The following is a 20241-nucleotide window of genomic DNA, read 5'->3' on the forward strand; positions in this document are numbered from 1 at the left end:
TTAAGAGGAGTTATAGTAAGCAACTACGGGACTCCTCACTTGCCGCTTTCCATCATCCCAAACCAAAGAGCCAGAAATCATACTTCGATTTTCATCCACCTTTGCCCTAACCTTCAGGACAAAGGTTTTTTGCTGCCCAACGGATTCAAAAGAAAGAGTCCTTGGCTTGACTTTGATTTTCAGTCCCTTGGGAGCTTTCATAATTGCCTTGTAGGTCGAGTCCGGCGGTCCGACATTTGTGACAGTCCTATGGAAGATCTTGGTGACAAATTTTTTTGAACTTGTGGAAAGCGCAAAAGAAGGGTAATTCAAGTCACGGGCAGTTATTTCTTGGACCTTAGAACAACTGCTCTTATCTCCAGTCACAAGTCTAAGGGACTTAGTACTATATCCTTGTCCACACAAAAATTCAACGTAGTCAATCTCTCCAGCATCGTATACCAAGCCAGGATCTATCGCTCTTTCAGGGTTTATGTGACCTGATCCGTACGCAAACTCGGCTTCGTAATTAATCTCATCAGTCATTGGATAAGCTGCAAAGAAACATAAGTGATGGTGTGTTATATAGTTACATACATACATACATACCTAACATTTTTATAAAGGCAGCTAGGCCACGGTAATATATATTATGTAATATTATGTAAAGTGTTATTACTATTTTTCTTTTTTTTCTTTTTCACCATCAATCACTAGGGAAGTTAATTGTTTAGTGGGTCTACTCAATTCTCATATCACTTATCATTTCTCATCATTTCTCGAAAGACAAAAAGAAAAATTATTCAATGGGCCTAGTGTATTGCATTATTGTGTTTGTGTGGTACACCATCATCTAAAAAAAATTAGCATTTAGGGGTTTTTCTAATCTTGAAAAGAGTATTTCATATCAATTGTCTAACTAGTTACCAATAATAACTAGACTAATCACATTGGTCTGCATGGCTCTCCTAAATCTATTTATAACGGTTGTGACAATAAGAATTGGTAAAATAATAATAATAATAATAATAATAATAATAATAATAATAATAATAATAATAATAATAATAATAATAATGATTGTCCTTAGCAGAGTGATCTTTTCATACATATTTATTTCAGTAGCGGTGACAAAATTCTTGGTTAATTTACGCACTATATATATATATTATACATATACATATACATATAAATACGTGTGTGTATTAATACCTGTGGTCATTAGTGCGGACTTAATAGCAGCAGGGGACCGTGTTGGATTAAACGACTTGACGTAGGCAGCTGCTGCAGTTGCATGTGGGCAAGACATGGATGTGCCGGAGATTATATTGTATGGAACTATTCTCTTGTCCTTTTCTAATCTTGTCGGACTCGTGGCTCCTGTCCATGCAGCTAAAATGTCCACTCCTGGTGCTGTTAGATCCGGCTGCGCGCATATATAGATATATGCAGAGACTAAAGCTAATAAGTTGAAAATATTCCAATATTTTTTATGAAAAGGTAAGGCAGAGATCATTAGTCACTACAATGGAAAATTAGGTACTGCATGTTTGATAACAATATTATCTTCGATATATATATATATATATATATATATATATATATGATTACTTGCCTTAAGAATGTCGCTTGTGATCGGGTTCGGACCCCTTGATGAGAATGAAACTACAAACGGTGCCGATTCATCCTTCACCTCAGTACCCTTCAGTATAGTCGCTGTCGGCTCTCTGTCGAAATTATCACACAAAACCCATGTCAAGTAATTCAACTGTTTCACTTTCTGCAAAGTCCACGTTTTGTTTTTGTACGTTTTGTTTTTGTGTTGTTGTGCGTTTTTTTTGTACGTGTATGTGCCTAGCTAACTATATCGAAGCCAATACTAAAGCTGTAGTTTAAATAACATATTTGGTATGCTTTTTTTTTTTTTTTTTTTTTTTTAATTTTTTTTTTGCATAATACAATTTCACATATTTTATATTTTTTGTTATAACTATTAAATTTTTTATATCAAAATACTTTGAAAGTGACGATTTTTAAATGATTAAAATGAAAATTTTAATACATCAACTAATAGCCGGCCTTAAATGTCAAAATTTTGCATATATTATATCTAGTGTCGAATTTGACACTAAGTATAGCACACGTTAAATTTAGCATAAAAAACAGCATTATATTAGAGTTTTCCTACGAAATATTAGACCTTGACAATAACACACTTAATTTTGCACTGAATTAATGGAGATGCTGATAGTTTTAACTTGATAATATTTGGAGTTAATAGCCAATAGCTATATGCATGCTCATGTATCTTATGAATTGTGTGTACCTCCACTTATATATTTTTGGATTTGAATTTGGGAAAAAGTACCTAGTTGTGTTTAAATAAAGGGAAATCTCACTTCCCACATCGGAATCAAAGGAAGAAGCTGGTATAGGAAATACGCGAGCGTAATCTTTGATTTCTCCATCTTGCATTATAATACCCGCCGCACCGGAAATGCAGGCTGCACTCCCGTTGCCGCCGGAATAATCGCAGAGAACAACTTTGCCTTTCACCATTGTTTCGTCCAAGGAATCTGGGTTATAGCAGTACCTGCATCACATCACCGATATTGTGGTTATATCGTCATGTTAAGCTATGTATTTGTATCTGAATGTATGTAAATGTAGGTTATTAGTTACAAGCAAAAATATTACACTTGTTGCTTCAACTTACCTTGCTTCTTCTCCGGTGTAACCTGCTGTAGTGTTTGGGGCATTTCCACCATAAATAAAAGGATACTCTTTTTCTTCAAGCTCAAAGGTGTTAACAGAGACCCCCTTCAAAACAATAATGCATGAACATATGATCATGTGAATTAGTTGAATGATTAATTACACACAAAAAAAAAAAAAAATCTCCCTCAATTATTGCTCTTATAACAATGCACTACCGATCTTTAAAACGTGACATATATTTTCTGATAATACGTTAGCAAAAAAACTCTAGAATAATAGAAATAACAAATGTCGCACAAAAAACGAGGATAATATCGTTGAAGAATTCAATTTATATCTACCTTGCTATTAGCTTCTCCCCACATAGTCACAAAGAAATGAGATGAAGGATTATAAAAGTTTTAATATTTTTTTAATGTTTTTTTTAATTTAATCAGATTTCCGGCCCTTAACAATTAGAATTTTTTTTATTTTTTTATTTTTTTATTTTAATAATTTCATCCTAATAGATCAGTTATCAAAATCATGTCTATTTCTATTGAAAATCCTAACAAAAGGAGTTTTTTCCGTTAACGTCTCATACAAAGCGGGGAGTTTTGTAACTAATCCTTAGTTGACTTAATGAAACAAGGATAAAACAACCAAATAAGACTAGTACTCACCACGTACTCGTCACCATTGCCCAACTTCACTTTGGTCAAGAATTTCCTGTCAATAGTGCTGGCACCCACGGAGAGCGACCAAGGCGAGAAGTTCGAGATCGTCGCAGGGCCGGGGCCAGAGTTACCGGCGGAGTTGGACGTGAGTATGCCTTTCTTCATTGCATGGAAGGCTCCAATGGCGATGGAGTCGTTGAAGTAATCGAACGGAGAGAAGCCGCCGACCGAGAGGGAGATGATATCGACGCCATCGGAGATTGCATCGTCGAAGGCCGCGAGGATGTCTGCGTCAAAACAGCCGTCAAACCAACAAATTTTGTAGACGGCAATTCTGGCGGAAGGAACTCCTCCTCGTGCCGTGCCCGAGCCGAGTCCCAACATGTTGGCGTTTCTGACCACAACACCGGCCGCCGTCGATGAAGTGTGGGTCCCGTGGCCGTTTGTGTCTCTTGGAGATTGGACGTCCTCTTTGCTGAATTGGCCGTCGCTCCGGTAGTATCTAGCTCCGATGATTTTGCTGTGGAAATGAAAACGTTAAATAAACGTCTAAGGGCTGGTTTGGGAAGTGTATTTGAACTATGATTTAGATTTTAATTCAAATTTTTTATGAGAAAATAAGCTATACACTTTACAGCTTTATTTATTTACGTGGCTCTAAGTTTTTTCCCCCTTTACAATCCATGTCCTGACCAATATTTTGTAGAGTGTTGGTGTGTGACTAATTTGAGTGAAAATTATACTCATCTTTCAAGTAAAATTGACTTATATCGTTTCCGTTTCACTGGTCGGTTCCGGTTCCGGGACTTCCAAAATGAGGAAGGGAATAAAGGACTGGATGACATCAATGATTTTTGTTTTTTGTAAAAATTTATATAAAAGCTTTCCTTGTTACTTATTTATTTTGTTTTTTGTTTTGTATTTCTTTTTTATTTTTTAAAAAGTTAAAAGCTTTACTTGTTACAGGTAAAATCGGACGACTCTTGGCAAGTGCCTCTCCACTTTTCAGGTGGTGGACCAAATCCTTCGTCACTGAAACTTTCAGATTCCGGCCAAATTCCGGTATCAAGCATTCCAATGATGACGTCGCTTTCGACAGTCGTTCTGCTGACGTGTTTGGAGAAACCCATGAAGTCCCATGACCTTGTAGTGTGGAGTTGTTTCTTCTGACTAGGAAACACAGATACTACTCCTTCCATGCCTGCAAAATATACAAACTCACACTCATATCGATAACGCATTAACAAATCAAGTTAAGCCACAACAATATCTTTAATTTGCTGTGACGTATTGGTTTTGAGCAGTGCTATTAGATACCGGTGACACTACCACACACTAATAAAATGTAGGTTTCACAGCATATGATTTACAGATGGACCCACTTTCTATTAGTAGTGGTACTTAGCACCGGTGGAGTCTCTCAGCATTTTTCATTGGTTTTTGTTTACCAGCTAGTTTTTGAACCTCATCCATGGTTAACTTTGCTGCAAATCCGTTGAAGCTCTTGTGGTAGCTATGAACCAAAGAATCTGATGCATCCCTGCAGGAAGACAATGCATGCAAATGCAATTACTCAAATCATATGTGCAAAGGAGAAAAATCATTCTCAAATTTATTGCTAAGCAAATAGATGCTAATGACCGAAATGGGATCGAGTAACATGAGATTTGAGTTGAAAAGGGTGTAGGTTTAATCCTGCATTATATATTTTAAGAAAAATAACATACTATATAATGTGACCAAAATTTGTAGCTATCGCATGAAAACTAACACGCAAGTTCAGTGACTTTGGATGAATAAGTTAATATATATATATATATAACGAGAATTAATTAATTAACCTGCCAAGGGCGTCTTGTAGTACGCTGGTGTGGAGAGAAGAAACGGAGAATTCTCCCTTTTGTCGGTCACCCATGTACACAATATGCACCTGTGCTTACAACATGATTATATATACTAACAAAGCATAATATCTACTTTAATATAACTATGAACTTATGTTATGCTTAACATAGATATTAATGTGATCAAATGGCCAATTCTGACAATCTTCAAATTAGCTGAAAGTAAGAAATTAAGGGTCTGTTCTTTTGGAGTGTGATTTGAGTGTAGTTTTTGAGTTGAATTTGAGTTATAACTTGAGTTGAAGTTATAACTTGAGTTTGTGTTTAGTTGTGTACATTTGAGTTATGGTTTGAGATAATAATCTTTTTTTGATTTTGTGTTTGAGTGAGTCAAAACTTAAATTTGTATTTAGATAGTATTTTAATAAAAACTCAATGGTGATGAAAAATTTTAATAGAGTATATGGGTGGGATTTTATTCATCTTTTTGTTGTCAACGCATAGAAAAAAAATCATCTCAATCAGAATTAAAACGAAAAAGTTATAGCATTTTTAAGAATAGAAAAAATACTGTTTATTAATTTGAGTTCGAGTTTCTGAACTCGAGTTGAAGGGGATACTTAAACTAGAGTTTTAGTCCCAAACTCGAGTTCAAACTCGAATTCAAACTCGAATTCAAACTTAAAAGAACATGAACTTGAATAAAGTTGGAACTTGAGTTGCCGTTTTCTGAGTTTTTTAGGCAACCGAACACACCCTAAGCCCCGCAAGACTTTTTATCATTGGCTTGTTAAAAAAGAGTTTGTCATAACACACGTATATATATGTAAAGTCTTAAATCCGACCCTAAATGTAACTTTTTTTTTAATGCCTGTGTAAGAGATACTTGCCTGGCGACCGTCATCGTTGACTACTGCGTAACAGCCAATTAGCAGGCTTAAGCTGAGGCTAATATAAATAAGACGTTCAAAGGATTTGTGGCTTGCCATTAATGGAGTAATTGGTCTTCTAAAGCTTGAGATCTGGCTAAAGTTTCATGAAAAGTTTTTGGAAATGATGGGATTTATATACAGGGCTCAACTGAATTTGAGCTTAATTAAATTATTAATCGGCTATTAGCGAGTCTTACGAGAAGAAAAGCCATAAAAAGCCGGCAGTAACAAGTAAGTACTAACAATGTTCCTTGTTGATAATTTGCAAAGATCCCACAACTTCACTTTTCTTAATCTTTTTATAACTAGCTTGTAGGATATTATTCTAATACAGAGTTATCGCATTGTACTTCAGCGGGGGATTTAAAATTTTACTACTTTAGACTTACCATATGTCCGGCCACTTATTTATTTATTTATTATTATTATTATTATTATTTTGTAACATCACGGTATTCCCTATGTTTTTCAATATCTCGTCTCAAAAGATTTGTTGCATCTATAATATTATTTTTGGGGCATTGAAATAAGGACTTGTTTGATAGAAGTCTTGGATCCTCTTCGCTTGATTTTCTGTTTCTTTCTTCTCTATTCTTTTTCTTTTTCTTTCTCCCCCTCATGATTTTTTTTGGGGGGTTCAAGTAAAAAGTTTTGAGAAAAAGAGAGTGGCATTCCAACAAACAGGACCCCCATGTGTATAGCACACATGGATTTGAGCTCCCAAACTTAAGTTCTCCTCGCATAAGGCTCAATTTCTAAATCAGGCATCTTTGGACGAGCGAGGGCAGCCCAATTAGTTGTGAGCCCCTCCACTCCAATATTAAGTCGAGAGTTCGAGTCACTCTGAGAGTGTGTGTGGATTTAGGTGTGTGAGTTGTTTTATGAGCAAAAATAAAAAAATAAAAAATAATCAGGCATCTTTGCTATCATTTGTCAGTGGTATATATCATTGTATTAAAACAAAATAAAGTTCAACTTACTACTTACAAGCTAACATGAATTCCAATGCCTTACACCAGAAAAGAATAAGGGCATTTCTTGTCCTTTCCTTCTTCATTTTATTCACTTTGCTTTCATCCCACCAAATCTATAATATTGGTCTGAAACAAATCACCCTCTAGTATTCAAGGTAAATAGCAATGGGGCTCCTAACTTGGAAAATTCCATCATCCCACACCAAAGAAGCAGATTCCACAAATTTATCAACTATCCCTTTAACTTTCAGCTCATAAGACAGCTTCTGCCCAACAGAAGTGAACCTTAAAACGCTCGGTTTAACCGTGATCTTCAGTCCTTCCGGGGCAGCCAAATTTGCTTTGTACGTGGAATTTGGTGATCCCACATTCGTCACTGTTCTGCTAAAAACATGGCTGACAGATTCCGAAGACGAAACTGTGAGAGCAAAAGCAGGGTAATTCAGGTCTCTAGCTGATCCATTGATCTCTTCAGATAAACTACAGCTACTCTTATCCGCAGTAATAATTCGCAGCGTCTTAGTATCATAACCTTGTCCACACAAAAACTTGACATAGTCAATCTCCTCAACATCATAGAGTAATCCAGGGGATAAAGCCTTAACAGGATTTATCTGACCGGATCCATACGCAAATTCGCCTTCAGGGTTCAGATTAGTACTCATAGGGTGAGCTGAACAACAAAAAAAAGAAAAAAAGAAAAAAGGAAAAAAGAGGAAACATGAAGTAATTGAATCATAGATATTATTACTTGTCAAGTTATACTCTCCAGTTGGTATGAGGCCTTTACCAGTAGTCATCAAGGATGACTTGATTGCCGCGGGAGACCACGAGGGGTGGAATGATTTGACATACGCAGCTGCTGCGGAGGCGTGTGGGCAAGCCATTGATGTGCCTGTGATTATGTTGTATGCTTCTGTTCTTTCATCTCCGAGGACAAATGAAATTGGTGCAATTGGGGACCATGCTGCTAGAATTTGCACTCCCGGGGCTGCTAAATCTGGCTACACATTATCAAACACAGATAGCAATTACAAATTAAGGAGACAAAAAAAAAAAAAAAAAAAAGACAAAATCAATTACATAAACTTACTTTGAGAATGTTAGGACTGACTGGATTTGGACCCCTTGATGAAAAGGCTGGAATATAAGGAGCCAGTCTATTTCTTGCCTCTGTACTTCTCCATATTGAAGCAATTGGCTTTCTGTTTGATTTTATCAGGTTCATAATCAAAGGTTGAAAATTTAACATTATCTTTTTTACGTATTTGAATTCGTGTAATGGTTACTTAATATAGTACCTTGTGGAGTTCATGTACATATAAATTTTGGCAGCATGCCTTACGCTCAGGTAAGTTGCAGGCAAGGCAAATGAGTTGACAACATCACCGGCGAGTCGGCCTTGGAAGATAACACCGGCTGCACCGGCTCTAAACGCCTCTTGTCCGACACTATCGGAAATGCGATCACAAAACACAATCTTACCCTTCACCCTATTCTTGTCCAGCGAGTTCTTTTCGCAATACCTGCACCATAATTTGTAACAGTTAACTTGGTCAGAAAAAAGAAAAAAAAAGAAAGAAAGAAAGAAAGAAAGAAAGAAAAGGTCACTTAACTTAGCAAATATTGGATGCATGATAAAATCTAGTTTAATGGAAATATTTCAAGCTGTAAGAACTGGTACATAATGAGAGTACATGAATGAAACGCCACATCACCTGGACAAAAGTTCGTAATCACCCTTCGTTTTGTTTGGGAAATCTCCACCATATATTAGAGGAAATGTTTTATTGTTGAGGTCAAATGTATTAATTGAAATTCCCTGCCCAATTCAAGGCAAAATAAACGAAACGAAGCAATATTAGACAAGTGTTACTTTATTATTTTTTTAAAGGAAGCCATGTGTTAATTAGTCACTACTTATTTTTAACAAATATTAGCATACGAATGTGTTAATGGGAGAGTATAACAACAGAGTGCAAAGTTATACACTAATTTCGACTGGTTTAGAAATTTTGGGTTCTTTTTGGGAAAATTTCCCGTAATTTTTTCTCGAATTGGAAAGTTGTTTGCTGAATTTTTAATTTTGATATTCTATCCTCTAAATTTAATAAATATTATAGAATGTCTTAAATTGATAACAACTTTCATCGCACCATGCAAGCTCATTTAAAAGATAAAAATTGAAATTTCGGATGATGACCAGACATGTCAGCCACATTTTTTAGGGTGCTTCAATTCAAATTTGAACAATAGTCATCATTTTGGGCACCGTGCAACACTTTATTAAATAAAAAAAAATGTAATTTTATTAAAATTCAGAGAGTAAAGCTGCGAAATATCCAGGATTTTTTTTTTATAGCTATGATTATGTTGTACTTGTGAACTACTACAAGAAAAGTAGAAAATGCATGCAAGAATGCTCAAAACTTACCTCATAAATCTTATGGTCACCCAATTGAACTTTGGTGAAGAACTGTCGATCAATGGTGGAAGCAGCCACTGACAGTATCCAAGGCGAAAAGTTTGTGACACTGGCAAGGCTCGGGCCTCCGTTACCAGCAGAGACCGAAGTGAGAATTCCTTTCCTGACAGCATGAAGAGAGCCAATTGCGATGGAGTTGGTGAAATAGTTGTCGGGGTCGAACCCTCCGAGGGACGCAGATATTATGTCGACGCCGTCAGCAATGGCGTCGTCAAACGCGGCGAGGATGTCTACGTCGTAACATTCCTCGTCGTTCCAGCATATCTTGTACACGGCTAGACGTGCCGACGGAACCCCTCCTCGTGCCGTGCCGTGTGCAAAGCCCGACAGGCTTGCCGTGCCTACGGCTGCTCCTGCTGCCGTTGAGGCAGTATGTGTTCCATGGCCACCTGAGTCTCTTGGGGATTTGATGTCATTTTGTCTGTATTCTCCAATAGATCGATAGTATTTTGCTCCTATGATCTTGCTATTTTTATTTTATTATTATTATTAATGTATATGTATCAGAGTCAACAATGTGTTAGTTTTTAAACGTTACAGAAATTAATGATAAGAGGAGAACAGCGCTTAGCAAGTTAAAAAAGTGTTATATGTACAAACACAAACAAGACAAGTTTTCAACAATCATTCAAGAGAAAGGAGGAAAAAGAATGATGGTTATTATTTAACTAGCTTAATTTGATTTTTTTTTTTTGTTTTTTTGTAAAGTTTAAACGATTTATTTTATCCTTTACATCTTATTAGAATAGTCTCCTTTTCTCATAGCATATATATCTATAATAACGTGATGTATTGACAAATATATGACGTTTGTGTTCCGTCTATGCGTTGATCCTGCATGTAAAAACATAAGCACAATGTGTAACATGGCATCTATTTATGTAACAATGGCTTTATAAAATTGTTACATTGGTCTGCGATAGATTGTAAAGTTAATAGTAATTAAATAGAATGAATATCATGTCGCAAATCCTATTCTAGTTTCTACACGTTAGATGAGGAAATTTTATAGCAATTTAAGACATTTAAAAAGTATTGATTGCTAAGATATTTTTGTTTCCTTTGTTTAAATAATAATGAGATTGCATTACTCAAAGGAAACATATCGGCACTTATAAGTGAATGGATTGCAAGTACGAACTTCTTCTAGTCAATAAATATCATTATTAATAGCTAAAACAAATTGTTCAAGTGCCTGAGGTACTAACTTATCATAACGAGAAACATAGCAACAATCTCTACCATCTACTTGCTTAATCAAAATATATTTCTTTAATATACATTATCAATGGATATTTTTCGATGTACAGGCTTTTTCATTAATTTTTTTTTTTTTTTTTTTTTTTTTTTTAGAGAAGTGGGTATATATTTTGCGGCTGAGGTATATCTAAAGTGACAAAAAGATTCCATAGTTAATGCTACTATATCTATATGTCCTTAAACATTAATTTGAAATAAAATATTTTGAGACGTACTTGTTACAGGTAAAGTTGGAAGGAACTTCACATGTACCCTTCCATTTAGAAGGTGGTGGACCAAATCCTTTGTCATCAAAGCTACTCGACTCTGGCCAGATTCCGGAGTCAAACATTCCGATGATGATGTCGCTTTCGACCGTGCTTCTCTTAACTTGCTGTGGAAACCCAATGAAGTTCCATGACCTTGTTGTGTGCAGCTTCTTCTTTCGGTTAGGGAACACAGAGACTACACCTTCCATCCCTAAATCCAAAGAAAGTTAGTTTCCAAAAACAGGGGATATTCATATAATTCCAATCTTTCAAACATAGCAATGTGAAAAAAAAATAAAAGAAAAAAAGAAAAAGTAGCCAAAATTCACATACTAGCCATTTTTTGGGCTTCTTCCTTGGTTAGCTTAGCGGCAAATCCATTGAAACTTCTCTTGTAGCTGCGGAGAAGAGATCCGGCCACAATATGGCTAAACCAAACAAAATAATGATGGTCTAAACTCGTGTATTGAGAGATGTCATAGAAGGCTTTTTTGAACATGTCTTTAATATATATTAGTTGATGATTCTGTTTCTAAATAAACATGATATTCCTAGTTCTTTTGAATGCATCATATACTTATAAAACTTTTTTTATGTATGATTATCAAAAAAAATAATTTTTGGAACACATTTTCTACCCTGACAAACTTCAGAAGTACGTTAAAAAATTAATTGTACACTGCAAAACTTTCTGTCACCTTTTGTCAATGACTTTTTGGAGCATATTGAAGTGAAGGGGTGATGTGGAAACCTCGTCCTTTGGCAGGTCTCCCATGTATACAATATAAGGCTGCATAAATTATGTTTAAAAAAAAAACACAGAGATCAGATAAAAGCCTGCATAAATTATATCCACAAAAAGAAAAAAGATAAAGAAAAAAAAAACCACAGAGATCAGATCATGAAGTATTCAGCTACTCCCAAATGCCAAATTTTCAAATGGATTGCCTTTGCAGAATTAATGAATAAAAGATATGAAGGAGTAAGTAATTTTGCCTTTCGTTCGTCTTGAGCTGCTGAGTGATGAATACTCAGCAGAGTGAGAGTGAGGCTGAGGAGGAGAATCCATGAAAAAGCCATTTGCACGGATTGGCTTAATTAATTAATGGACATGGCAAGTTTTTCTGAAGATTTATATTGAATGGACCAAAGTAGATTTGTAGATGTGAAAAAAAAAACCATCCTAAGCTAATTAAAATTTAGATAACTTTTTCGTGGGTATCAGGAGAAAGACGATTAGAAAAGAAACGAAAAAAGGAAAAAAGTTCTCAATTATAGAGATAGAAGATTCCATGTCTCCTAGCTTAATGGACCCATCTGATACTTTCCAGTTTGATGTGTTCTGACTTCTGAGGTTCACTACATTTTTTTTTTCCTCTCTTCCACTCAAATGCAGCAAGTTTTGAAACTAAACGGAAATGAAATATTTATGCTAGAATCAAACAATACATGGATGGATTGAGCTCATTTGTCCCCTTATTCGATCGTGTCTCCAATAAGATTATGAAACATTAACTAACTCTCATGACTTTTTAATTAGTGTAATATAAAATTTTAATTAATGTGATGTAATATTATTGGAATAATATAAAAGATAATATGAATAAAGGGATACATGAGTTGTTCCCACATGCATAGCTAAGAAAACAGTAAGAGCCAATTATAAGATTTTTTTCTTCAACTTGTAAAAAGCAACAAATAAAATAGGATTAATCAAACGGAAAACTTTGCTTGTCCCAATACCTGCCGACTTTTAGAAACTTTTTCGGAAATATATTTAATTCAGAATGATAGATAATCCACACTTCTTTTTCTCCGCAAATTGATGTAATTTTCACCATCTTTTATAGACAAAAATTAGTGTGTTTTTTAAGCATATATATATATATATATATGTTGTTTTCTCTCTCAATCATTAACGGCCTAAAGAAGACCATTTGACCAGAATCTTTGGGATACTTTTCTAGATTGCAAAAAGCGTCAATGCCAATTGGTATAATTTCGATGGAGTGTGTACATTTTCACAAATCAAAACATAATGTTAAAGCTTTAAATTTTCACTCAAAGTTCAAAAAATATCTTTTCCCTTTCCCTTCTCTTTTGAGTATACAAACCACCATAGCGGACGATTATTATATACATTATGTTGGGCTTGTGGCTTTAATTAAGCCTTGATTTTGCTATTGGGCAAAGGCCTATTGGTTTCTCCCTTAACCTAGCTTGCCGCAGACTCATGCTTTGGAGAAGCGTATATAAGAGTGTGTTTGGTTTAAGGATTCGTGCCATGGTTCGAATTATGGTTCGTGAGTCGTCTCATAAAAAATACACGTAAATCGAGAATAATTCTAAATCATGATTCTAAATACATAAACTAAACGTAAATATGCATATGTGAACATCTGCCGCATTAGTGTTTTTGTTTCTCCCATTGATACATAATTTTTCCTCTTTTGAGTGGGATTTGTTAGAGAATTTAATTCTTTGATATTTGGTATTTTTGTTTTTCAGTTGAGAGATTTTGAGGTATTCAGAATTTAGGTAGTGAAAGATATTTGACAAGCTTTTATAATCTATTTTGATTATAGTGGAATTTTTTTATTGATTTTTTCGTGGATGTAGACTAAAAGTCAAACCACATTAAATCCTCATATATTTTTAGATTTTTTAATTATTCATTATTTGTTCTAAATCTGCTTAATTTGGCGTTTGGCACAATACATTATAAATATCTTGTATGGATTAAATTGTTTCTCTATTCCCAATTTATAATTGGTACTAAAATACATATACTCATTCTACATGTTTATGTAGCTGGCTGACTATGGTGTGTTTGGTAAGGAGAAAAGAAAATCATATTGCCTAGATAAGAAAAAAAAGGAGATAAAAAAGCGAACCTTTTTTTTTAATTGTGTTTGGTATAGATTTTTCACTCTAATCCTTTGATATAGTCATTTTATATGTCGTTTTCTTTCTTTCTTTGATATTTTTTTTTTAGTCATTCTATATGTTTAAAGGATTTAAAATTCCTTAGCTGCTCTTTTTCCTCTCCTACCAAACAACTGCAATATTCCTGTAATCCTCTCGCCCTTGTCTCTCCTTTCACTTCTCTCTCCAACAATACAAGCTTAACATCTAAAATCATCTCATCCCATAAATATTAAATCCCTTAAGTGAAAGGGAAACCAGAAGATATACATGCCGGTCTGAAGATGCAATTGATTCCGAAGGCAAATAAAAATTGCATGGCAGAACAGAGAAGCAGAGACCATTTATTTAGTTCTTTGCTTAATTTTCCCCCAACTGCATTTATCTTATTGATACTTAATTTGTGCCTAATCTTCTATGGCACTTTTACTAAAGTTTCTTTTGATTATTTTACGCGACAGTGAAACATTATACCCTTTTATGTTGGGACATAAACAACAATAGGGCTCCTGACTTGGCAAGCCCCATCATCCCACACAAGAGAAGCAGAGACCACAACTTTCCTATCTACTGTCCCCTGCACCGTCACCGCATACGATAGCTTCTCGCCGACGGATGTGAAGGACAGAACACTTGGGTTCACTGTGATTTTAAGCCCCGGTGGGGCAACCAAGTTAGCTTTATATGTTGAGGTCGGTGATCCGACGTTTGTGACGGTCCTATTGAAGACATGGTTGATAGATTCCAAAGGCGAGGCTGAGACAACAAAGGCAGGATAGTTCAAGTCGGAAGCTGTTCCATCACCGCCTTTAGAACATGAGCTCTTACTGTTTCCTGTGATTATTTTCAACAACTTGGCATTGTAGCGTCCACACAAGAAATTTACGTAGTCATTTTCATCTATGTCATATACTAGACCAGGATACGCAGCCTTTAGAGGATTTATTAGTCCAGATCCGTACGCAAATTCGGCTTCGGAATTAAGGTCCGCAGTCATGGGCTTAGCTGCAACCAATTCACATAAAATTTGTCATTTTGTTTTCGCACTTCTAATATGAATTGGAAATTAAAATCTGGTTTATCCAGTAGCTCAATATCTAAGTCCTAGCTGTTCTAAGAACAGGACTCCACTATTTGTATTGAAATTGTGATGTTAATCAGTGCGCAACTATTATTACCGGTAGTCATAAGAGAAGACTTGATGGCGGCCGGAGACCACGTGGGGTGGAATGATTTGACGTAGGCAGCAGCAGCGGAGGCGTGCGGACAGGCCATTGATGTGCCGGAAAGTATGTTGTATGCCGCTATTCTGTTGTCTCCTTCGATGCGCGAAACTGGGATGTACAGTGGCCATGCTGCCAAGATATAAGCCCCTGGAGCTGCCAAGTTTGGCTGCTCACGGTGTAATATTCGCAGATTAGCGTAGCAAAAAAAAAAAAAAAAATCTTTAGTACAAATCCGTAGATATATAGATCTATATATCTCTACAGATTGTTTAGTAAGCGTCATATCATATCATAATTAAATAATATGAAAATTGAATTTAAAAAAAAATCGCTACAATATCTCTCTAGATTCATATAGAAGAAAGATCGAGCATAACAAAGAATACGTACTTTGAGAATATTAGGGGTAATTGGATTTGGACCCCTTGATGAATACGAAGCAATGTAGGGATCCAGCTTATCAGATTTCTCTTTACTTTTCCATATTGATGCAGTTGGTTTTCTGCATATTTTTAATTAGAAAAGAAAACAACTCTTAAGAATTACATTTTTATAATCATCTCTTATTTTGTCTTAGAATAAATATATATACCTGGAAGAGTTAAGATAGATATAAAGTTTGGCACTATCCTCCAAGCTAAGAGAAGACAAAGGCAAGGGATATGTGTCAGCAAGCTTCCCGGAAGCCCCACCGGACATGACGACGCCGACCGCCCCGGCCGACTGCGCCCCTGTCCCGAGGGTATACCCATCGCATAAGACAATTTTACCCTTCACCAAATTCTTGTCCAACGAATCGCCCAAGCAATACCTGCATAAGTAGTAATACGTATTGTGCAAGTGAATATGTTCCCTTAAGACGACCACGTTTTGATTATAATTAACAAAAGAAATGACAATGTTTCAAGGAAAACAACACTGTCTTAATTAAGAAAAGGAAAAGGAAGACAAATACTTGTACCTTTTAAAATATATTGATTTTACATTTTTACTTGATTAATACCCTTTTGACTAAAGAATTATGTTAGTCAAAAGAATATAAATCAAGACTAAAAGATAAAAATCTTATAACAATGATTCAAAAGTGTGTTCACCAATTTCCTCTCAAGTTAAATTTTTCAAATGCTTTAATGCAAAATGTCAGGATTAATGATGTTAGAATGCTTAACCTTAGCGTCTCATCAAATGAATGACCATCAAAATCAAAGCGACTTAAAAGACATAAAAAAAAGACCGTGACGTAGAAAAATTTAAGTTCAGATCACGTGTTACAATATTTGTTCTAACAGGAGTGATCCATTTTCCAACTAAAAAAACTGATTGCGTCTATTTTTCAGTTTAGAGAATAGAGTAATCATTTTCCAGCAAAGAGGAAAACAAAAATCTTTTGTGATTCCTTGACTTACCATGATATACTCTTCTAAAAATTCAATAAATAAATAAATAAATAAAAATTACCTTGAAAAAGACGAGTCATAATTGGCCGTAGTATTGGGTGCATCTCCACCGTATATTACAGGAAACTGTTTATTTTTCATGTCAAATGTATTTATCGACGTTCCCTACATATAGATCAGTGAGGAAAACATATAATTAAGAGCTTAATTTAGAGGTTAATAGTATTTAATCATTACATAATTAACAAACGAATTATATGATTATTTATTACCTCATAAATCTTGTCGTTGCCCAATTGAACATTAGTAACGAAGTTCCGATCCATGGTGCTAGCAGCCACAGAGATAGACCAAGGAGAAAAGTTTGTAAGACTCGACGGGTTGTTGCCAGCTGAAGTGGACGTCAAAATTCCTTTCCTCATAGCATGGAAAGCGCCAATGGCGATCGAGTTCTGGAAATAATCCCTGGCGGATGATCCGAGAGAGACAGAAATTATGTCGACGCCGTCGGCAATAGCGTCGTCAAAGGCTGCAAGGATGTCGGCATCTTGACAGCCTTCGTACGGCCAACACACCTTGTAGACAGCGAGGCGAGCCGACGGAACTCCTCCCCTCGCAGTTCCCAAGCCGAACCCGAAAAGGCTTGCGCCGCTTACTAAGCCCCCGGCGGCCGCCGATGCCGTGTGTGTCCCGTGGCCGTCCGAGTCTAGTGGAGACAAGATTTCACCTTTTACGAAGAAACCGTCGCTTTTGTAGTACTTTGCTCCAATGATTTTGCTGTTTTTGTTGATTAATAATCAATTACATGACAGTTCGTTCATACAAGAAAGTATGCTTGATTTCTACAGTAATGGTAATAAATAGTATATTTTTTAAACATTTTTTATGAGGCATAAATAATGATTTATGTATTTATTTACCAGCGCTATTTACTTCAAACATTTAAAAAAAACGCTATTTACTTTTTTTTGAATTTGAATAATAAGTTATTTATCTCTCTATCCCATGCTATAATTGGCTACTCAAACTCAAATAATGAGCTTGATTTCACTCATACTATTAAGGATTTGACGTCACACAATTTACTTGGACACACAATTCAACATCATTGTTAGTTTACTAATCCATCCCAAAAGCTTAAGCCTTTAGGAGATGGGTCAACAATAGTTTTATACTTTAACACTCCCCCTCACGTGTGGGTTAGACAATGGGCAATCGTGTGAGTAAATTAATTGGAAAGCCCAACACGTGAATATTTAAGCCCGATATACATTAAAGACCCAACACATGACAATTTTTAAATGGAGATAAAGAGTGCAATTACGGGGGTTTGAACTTATGACTTCCCGTTCTGATACCATGTTAATTTACCAATCCATTCCAAAAGCTTAAGCCTTTAGGAGATGGGCCAATAATAGTTTTATACTTTAACAATCATATGTTAAAAATTTATTAGATGGGTATGTCACATCACCAAATTGACATGACACCCTGAATAATTCCTCTCATAAGACCTCTAATTGGGTTACTGGAGTGTCAAAATCTCGTGAAACCTTAACTAAGAAGTGGGGGAAAAAAAAATCATTACTGCTACACTACCAAATTGGTGGTTACACGGTCTAATTAATTAGCCATAACTAAGGAATTATAGTATATCCTTTTTAGGGGAATCATGGTATAATTTTATTAAATGCAAAAAAATGTGTTCTTAATTTTGCAATCGGTACTTTACATGTCAGACCCATGCCAGTCCATATATATAGTATTAATATATAAAATTAATGTGATTTGTACGTACTTGTTACAAGAAAAATTGGATGAGACTTGGCATGATCCCTTCCATTTGGAAGGTGGTGGACCAAATCCTTTGTCGTCGAAGCTACTAGACTGGGGCCAAATTCCAGTGTCGATTACTCCTATTATGATGTCGCTTTCGAGTGTGCTCCTTTTGACTTGCTGAGGAAACCCAATGAAGTCCCATGACCTTGTTGTATGCAGTTCCTGCTTTTCGCTAGGAAAAACAGACACTACTCCCTCCTTCCCTAATTATACAGATATATATATGAATATTATAGTAGTTAATTTGCACGCACGAATACTATTTTATGATTCCTAATTAATAGATTAAAGAAAAGAAAACAGAAGAAAAATAATACTGCTTCACATATTACCGGCCATTTCTTGTGCTTCTTTCCCGGTTAGCTTCGCAACAAATCCATTGAAACTTCTCTTGTAGCTATGAAGTCGAGATGCCGGTGCAATATCGCTGATTACATTCGTACATTAATTAGTACATGACATATAACATTAACTAGTACATGACACATATATATATATATATACGGTTATATATTATATATATACATGTGCACATACACATAGTCGCATACACACACATGTACATAAAACACATACATAAATACTTACATGTATACATTTAAAATTTTAAATATACGTGGGTTCGAGGAACAAGTACAATATATATGCCTTTTTAATACAAAAGCTTTTACGTTATAATTGACTAATGGAGCGAGTATAAAATGTTATTGAAAATTTACTCGATTTTAACATTAGTTATGTGAAAGATTCACAGCCTTGATATAAGTAACAAAAAAGTATAAGTCGAGCTGTTCACTCTCTCTTAGGTTGTATATATCCCCTTTTTTAACCTAGAAACAACAATATTATCCTCGGCATTATTTGTATAGATTAATTTCATAAATATCTCCTCCATTGAATTTTAAAAAACTAGTGGTGCTTATAATTGAGATGTACTTATTATATATATATATATATTTATTTATTTATTGTTGACATATACCTGCCAACCACATTTTGTAGCATATTGACGTGAAGCTGTGCCATTGAAACCTCATCTTTTGGACTGTCGCCCATGTAGACAATGTAAGCCTGTTCCGCAGATAACATATATTTTTATACAAAAGTCAAGTCTATTTAAATTAAAAACAGTTAATGTAATAGCGAGGGAAAAACAGATAATGAGATGGAATTAAAAGTAGATATGTAAGATATACGTCCGGGCAATTAGTTTGAAATATGGCAAGATCACTAAAACCATAAAGACATATATATGGGAAATCATGCATGATTAGAGAAATACAGACACGATCAAATTAGTGTTGGATTTGTTCGACACATCTTGAGAAAATGCAAAGTTCATTAAATACTTGTATTTTTAGTACGCGTGAGATTACAGATATTTAGGTTGCATATAATCAAGAATTAAGAAACTAGATAGGCAAGGTATATGGATTTACAAGTAAGTTATATATCATTACCTTTCTATCATCCTGAGCAGCCGAATAAAGACCAATGTTTAGAAGAGTGGAAATAGTGAGACTGAGCAAGAGAAACCAAGAAAGAGCCATTGGATAATTATTGAAATTTGCATATAATATTGCTAAAGGGGGTACACCTTATTTATAGTGGATTAATTACTTATTGGGAACGTCAATGGATTGGTAGGTATGGTACTTTTTCCCTATCAATATTGTGTTCAACCGTAGGATCATTGTTGTATGGTTTAGATTAAAATGATACACCAAAACAACTATAACGTGGATTGTACAAGATTAC

At 35.2% G+C, this 20241-nt stretch overlaps 3 protein-coding genes across 3 annotated transcripts; all 3 read right to left on the reverse strand.

Moving 5' to 3' along the window:
• Positions 1-5277, reverse strand: LOC21393673 (cucumisin). The gene is made up of 9 exons (XM_024173482.1): positions 5195-5277; positions 4802-4893; positions 4311-4554; positions 3360-3873; positions 2696-2799; positions 2348-2572; positions 1595-1706; positions 1192-1405; positions 1-533 (listed from the first exon to the last, which is right to left on the reverse strand). The coding sequence occupies exons 1-9, from the start codon at positions 5266-5268 to the stop codon at positions 1-3; spliced, it is 2112 nt and encodes a 703-aa protein (XP_024029250.1). The 5' UTR covers positions 5269-5277.
• A 1785-nt stretch (positions 5278-7062) lies between these two features.
• LOC112093914 (cucumisin-like) lies at positions 7063-12305 on the reverse strand. The gene is made up of 10 exons (XM_024173473.1): positions 12093-12305; positions 11795-11886; positions 11430-11524; positions 11064-11307; positions 9538-10054; positions 8822-8925; positions 8405-8629; positions 8197-8308; positions 7894-8107; positions 7063-7776 (listed from the first exon to the last, which is right to left on the reverse strand). Exons 1-10 carry the CDS (start codon positions 12174-12176, stop codon positions 7247-7249), a joined length of 2217 nt encoding a protein of 738 aa, XP_024029241.1. The 5' UTR covers positions 12177-12305; the 3' UTR covers positions 7063-7246.
• A 2010-nt stretch (positions 12306-14315) lies between these two features.
• Positions 14316-20040, reverse strand: LOC21393674 (cucumisin). Its single transcript, XM_024173480.1, has 10 exons — positions 19944-20040; positions 19466-19554; positions 18816-18910; positions 18443-18686; positions 16917-17421; positions 16706-16809; positions 15840-16058; positions 15638-15749; positions 15200-15413; positions 14316-15026 (listed from the first exon to the last, which is right to left on the reverse strand). The coding sequence occupies exons 1-10, from the start codon at positions 20031-20033 to the stop codon at positions 14500-14502; spliced, it is 2199 nt and encodes a 732-aa protein (XP_024029248.1). The 5' UTR covers positions 20034-20040; the 3' UTR covers positions 14316-14499.
• Positions 20041-20241: the final 201 nt, after the last annotated feature.

Source organism: Morus notabilis, unplaced genomic scaffold (genome assembly GCF_000414095.1).
Source record: "Morus notabilis unplaced genomic scaffold, ASM41409v2 Scaffold799, whole genome shotgun sequence".
NCBI classification, from domain to species: Eukaryota; Viridiplantae; Streptophyta; class Magnoliopsida; order Rosales; family Moraceae; genus Morus; species Morus notabilis.

Bases quoted from the DNA above. Each gene is read 5' to 3' on its own strand.
- LOC21393674 (XM_024173480.1), bottom strand. From the start codon at position 20,033: ATGGCTCTTTCTTGGTTTCTCTTGCTCAGTCTCACTATTTCCACTCTT. The intron at 16,810-16,916 runs GTAATAAATAAT...ATCTATATGTAG, and splicing joins GCAACGACAAGATTTATGAG to GGAACGTCGATAAATACATT. The intron at 15,750-15,839 runs GTATATATATTT...AAAAATATGCAG, and splicing joins ATCTATCTTAACTCTTCCAG to AAAACCAACTGCATCAATAT.
- LOC21393673 (XM_024173482.1), bottom strand. From the start codon at position 5,268: ATGGGTGACCGACAAAAGGGAGAATTCTCCGTTTCTTCTCTCCACACC. The intron at 4,555-4,801 runs GTAAACAAAAAC...TATATTTTGCAG, and splicing joins TGAGGTTCAAAAACTAGCTG to GCATGGAAGGAGTAGTATCT. The intron at 1,707-2,347 runs GTACTTTTTCCC...TAATTTCGACAG, and splicing joins CTTTATTTAAACACAACTAG to AGAGCCGACAGCGACTATAC.
- LOC112093914 (XM_024173473.1), bottom strand. From the start codon at position 12,176: ATGGCTTTTTCATGGATTCTCCTCCTCAGCCTCACTCTCACTCTGCTG. The intron at 10,055-11,063 runs GTACGTCTCAAA...AAATAAAAATAG, and splicing joins TCCAACTTTACCTGTAACAA to CAAGATCATAGGAGCAAAAT. The intron at 8,630-8,821 runs GTGATGTGGCGT...ATTATGGTGCAG, and splicing joins GATTACGAACTTTTGTCCAG to GTATTGCGAAAAGAACTCGC.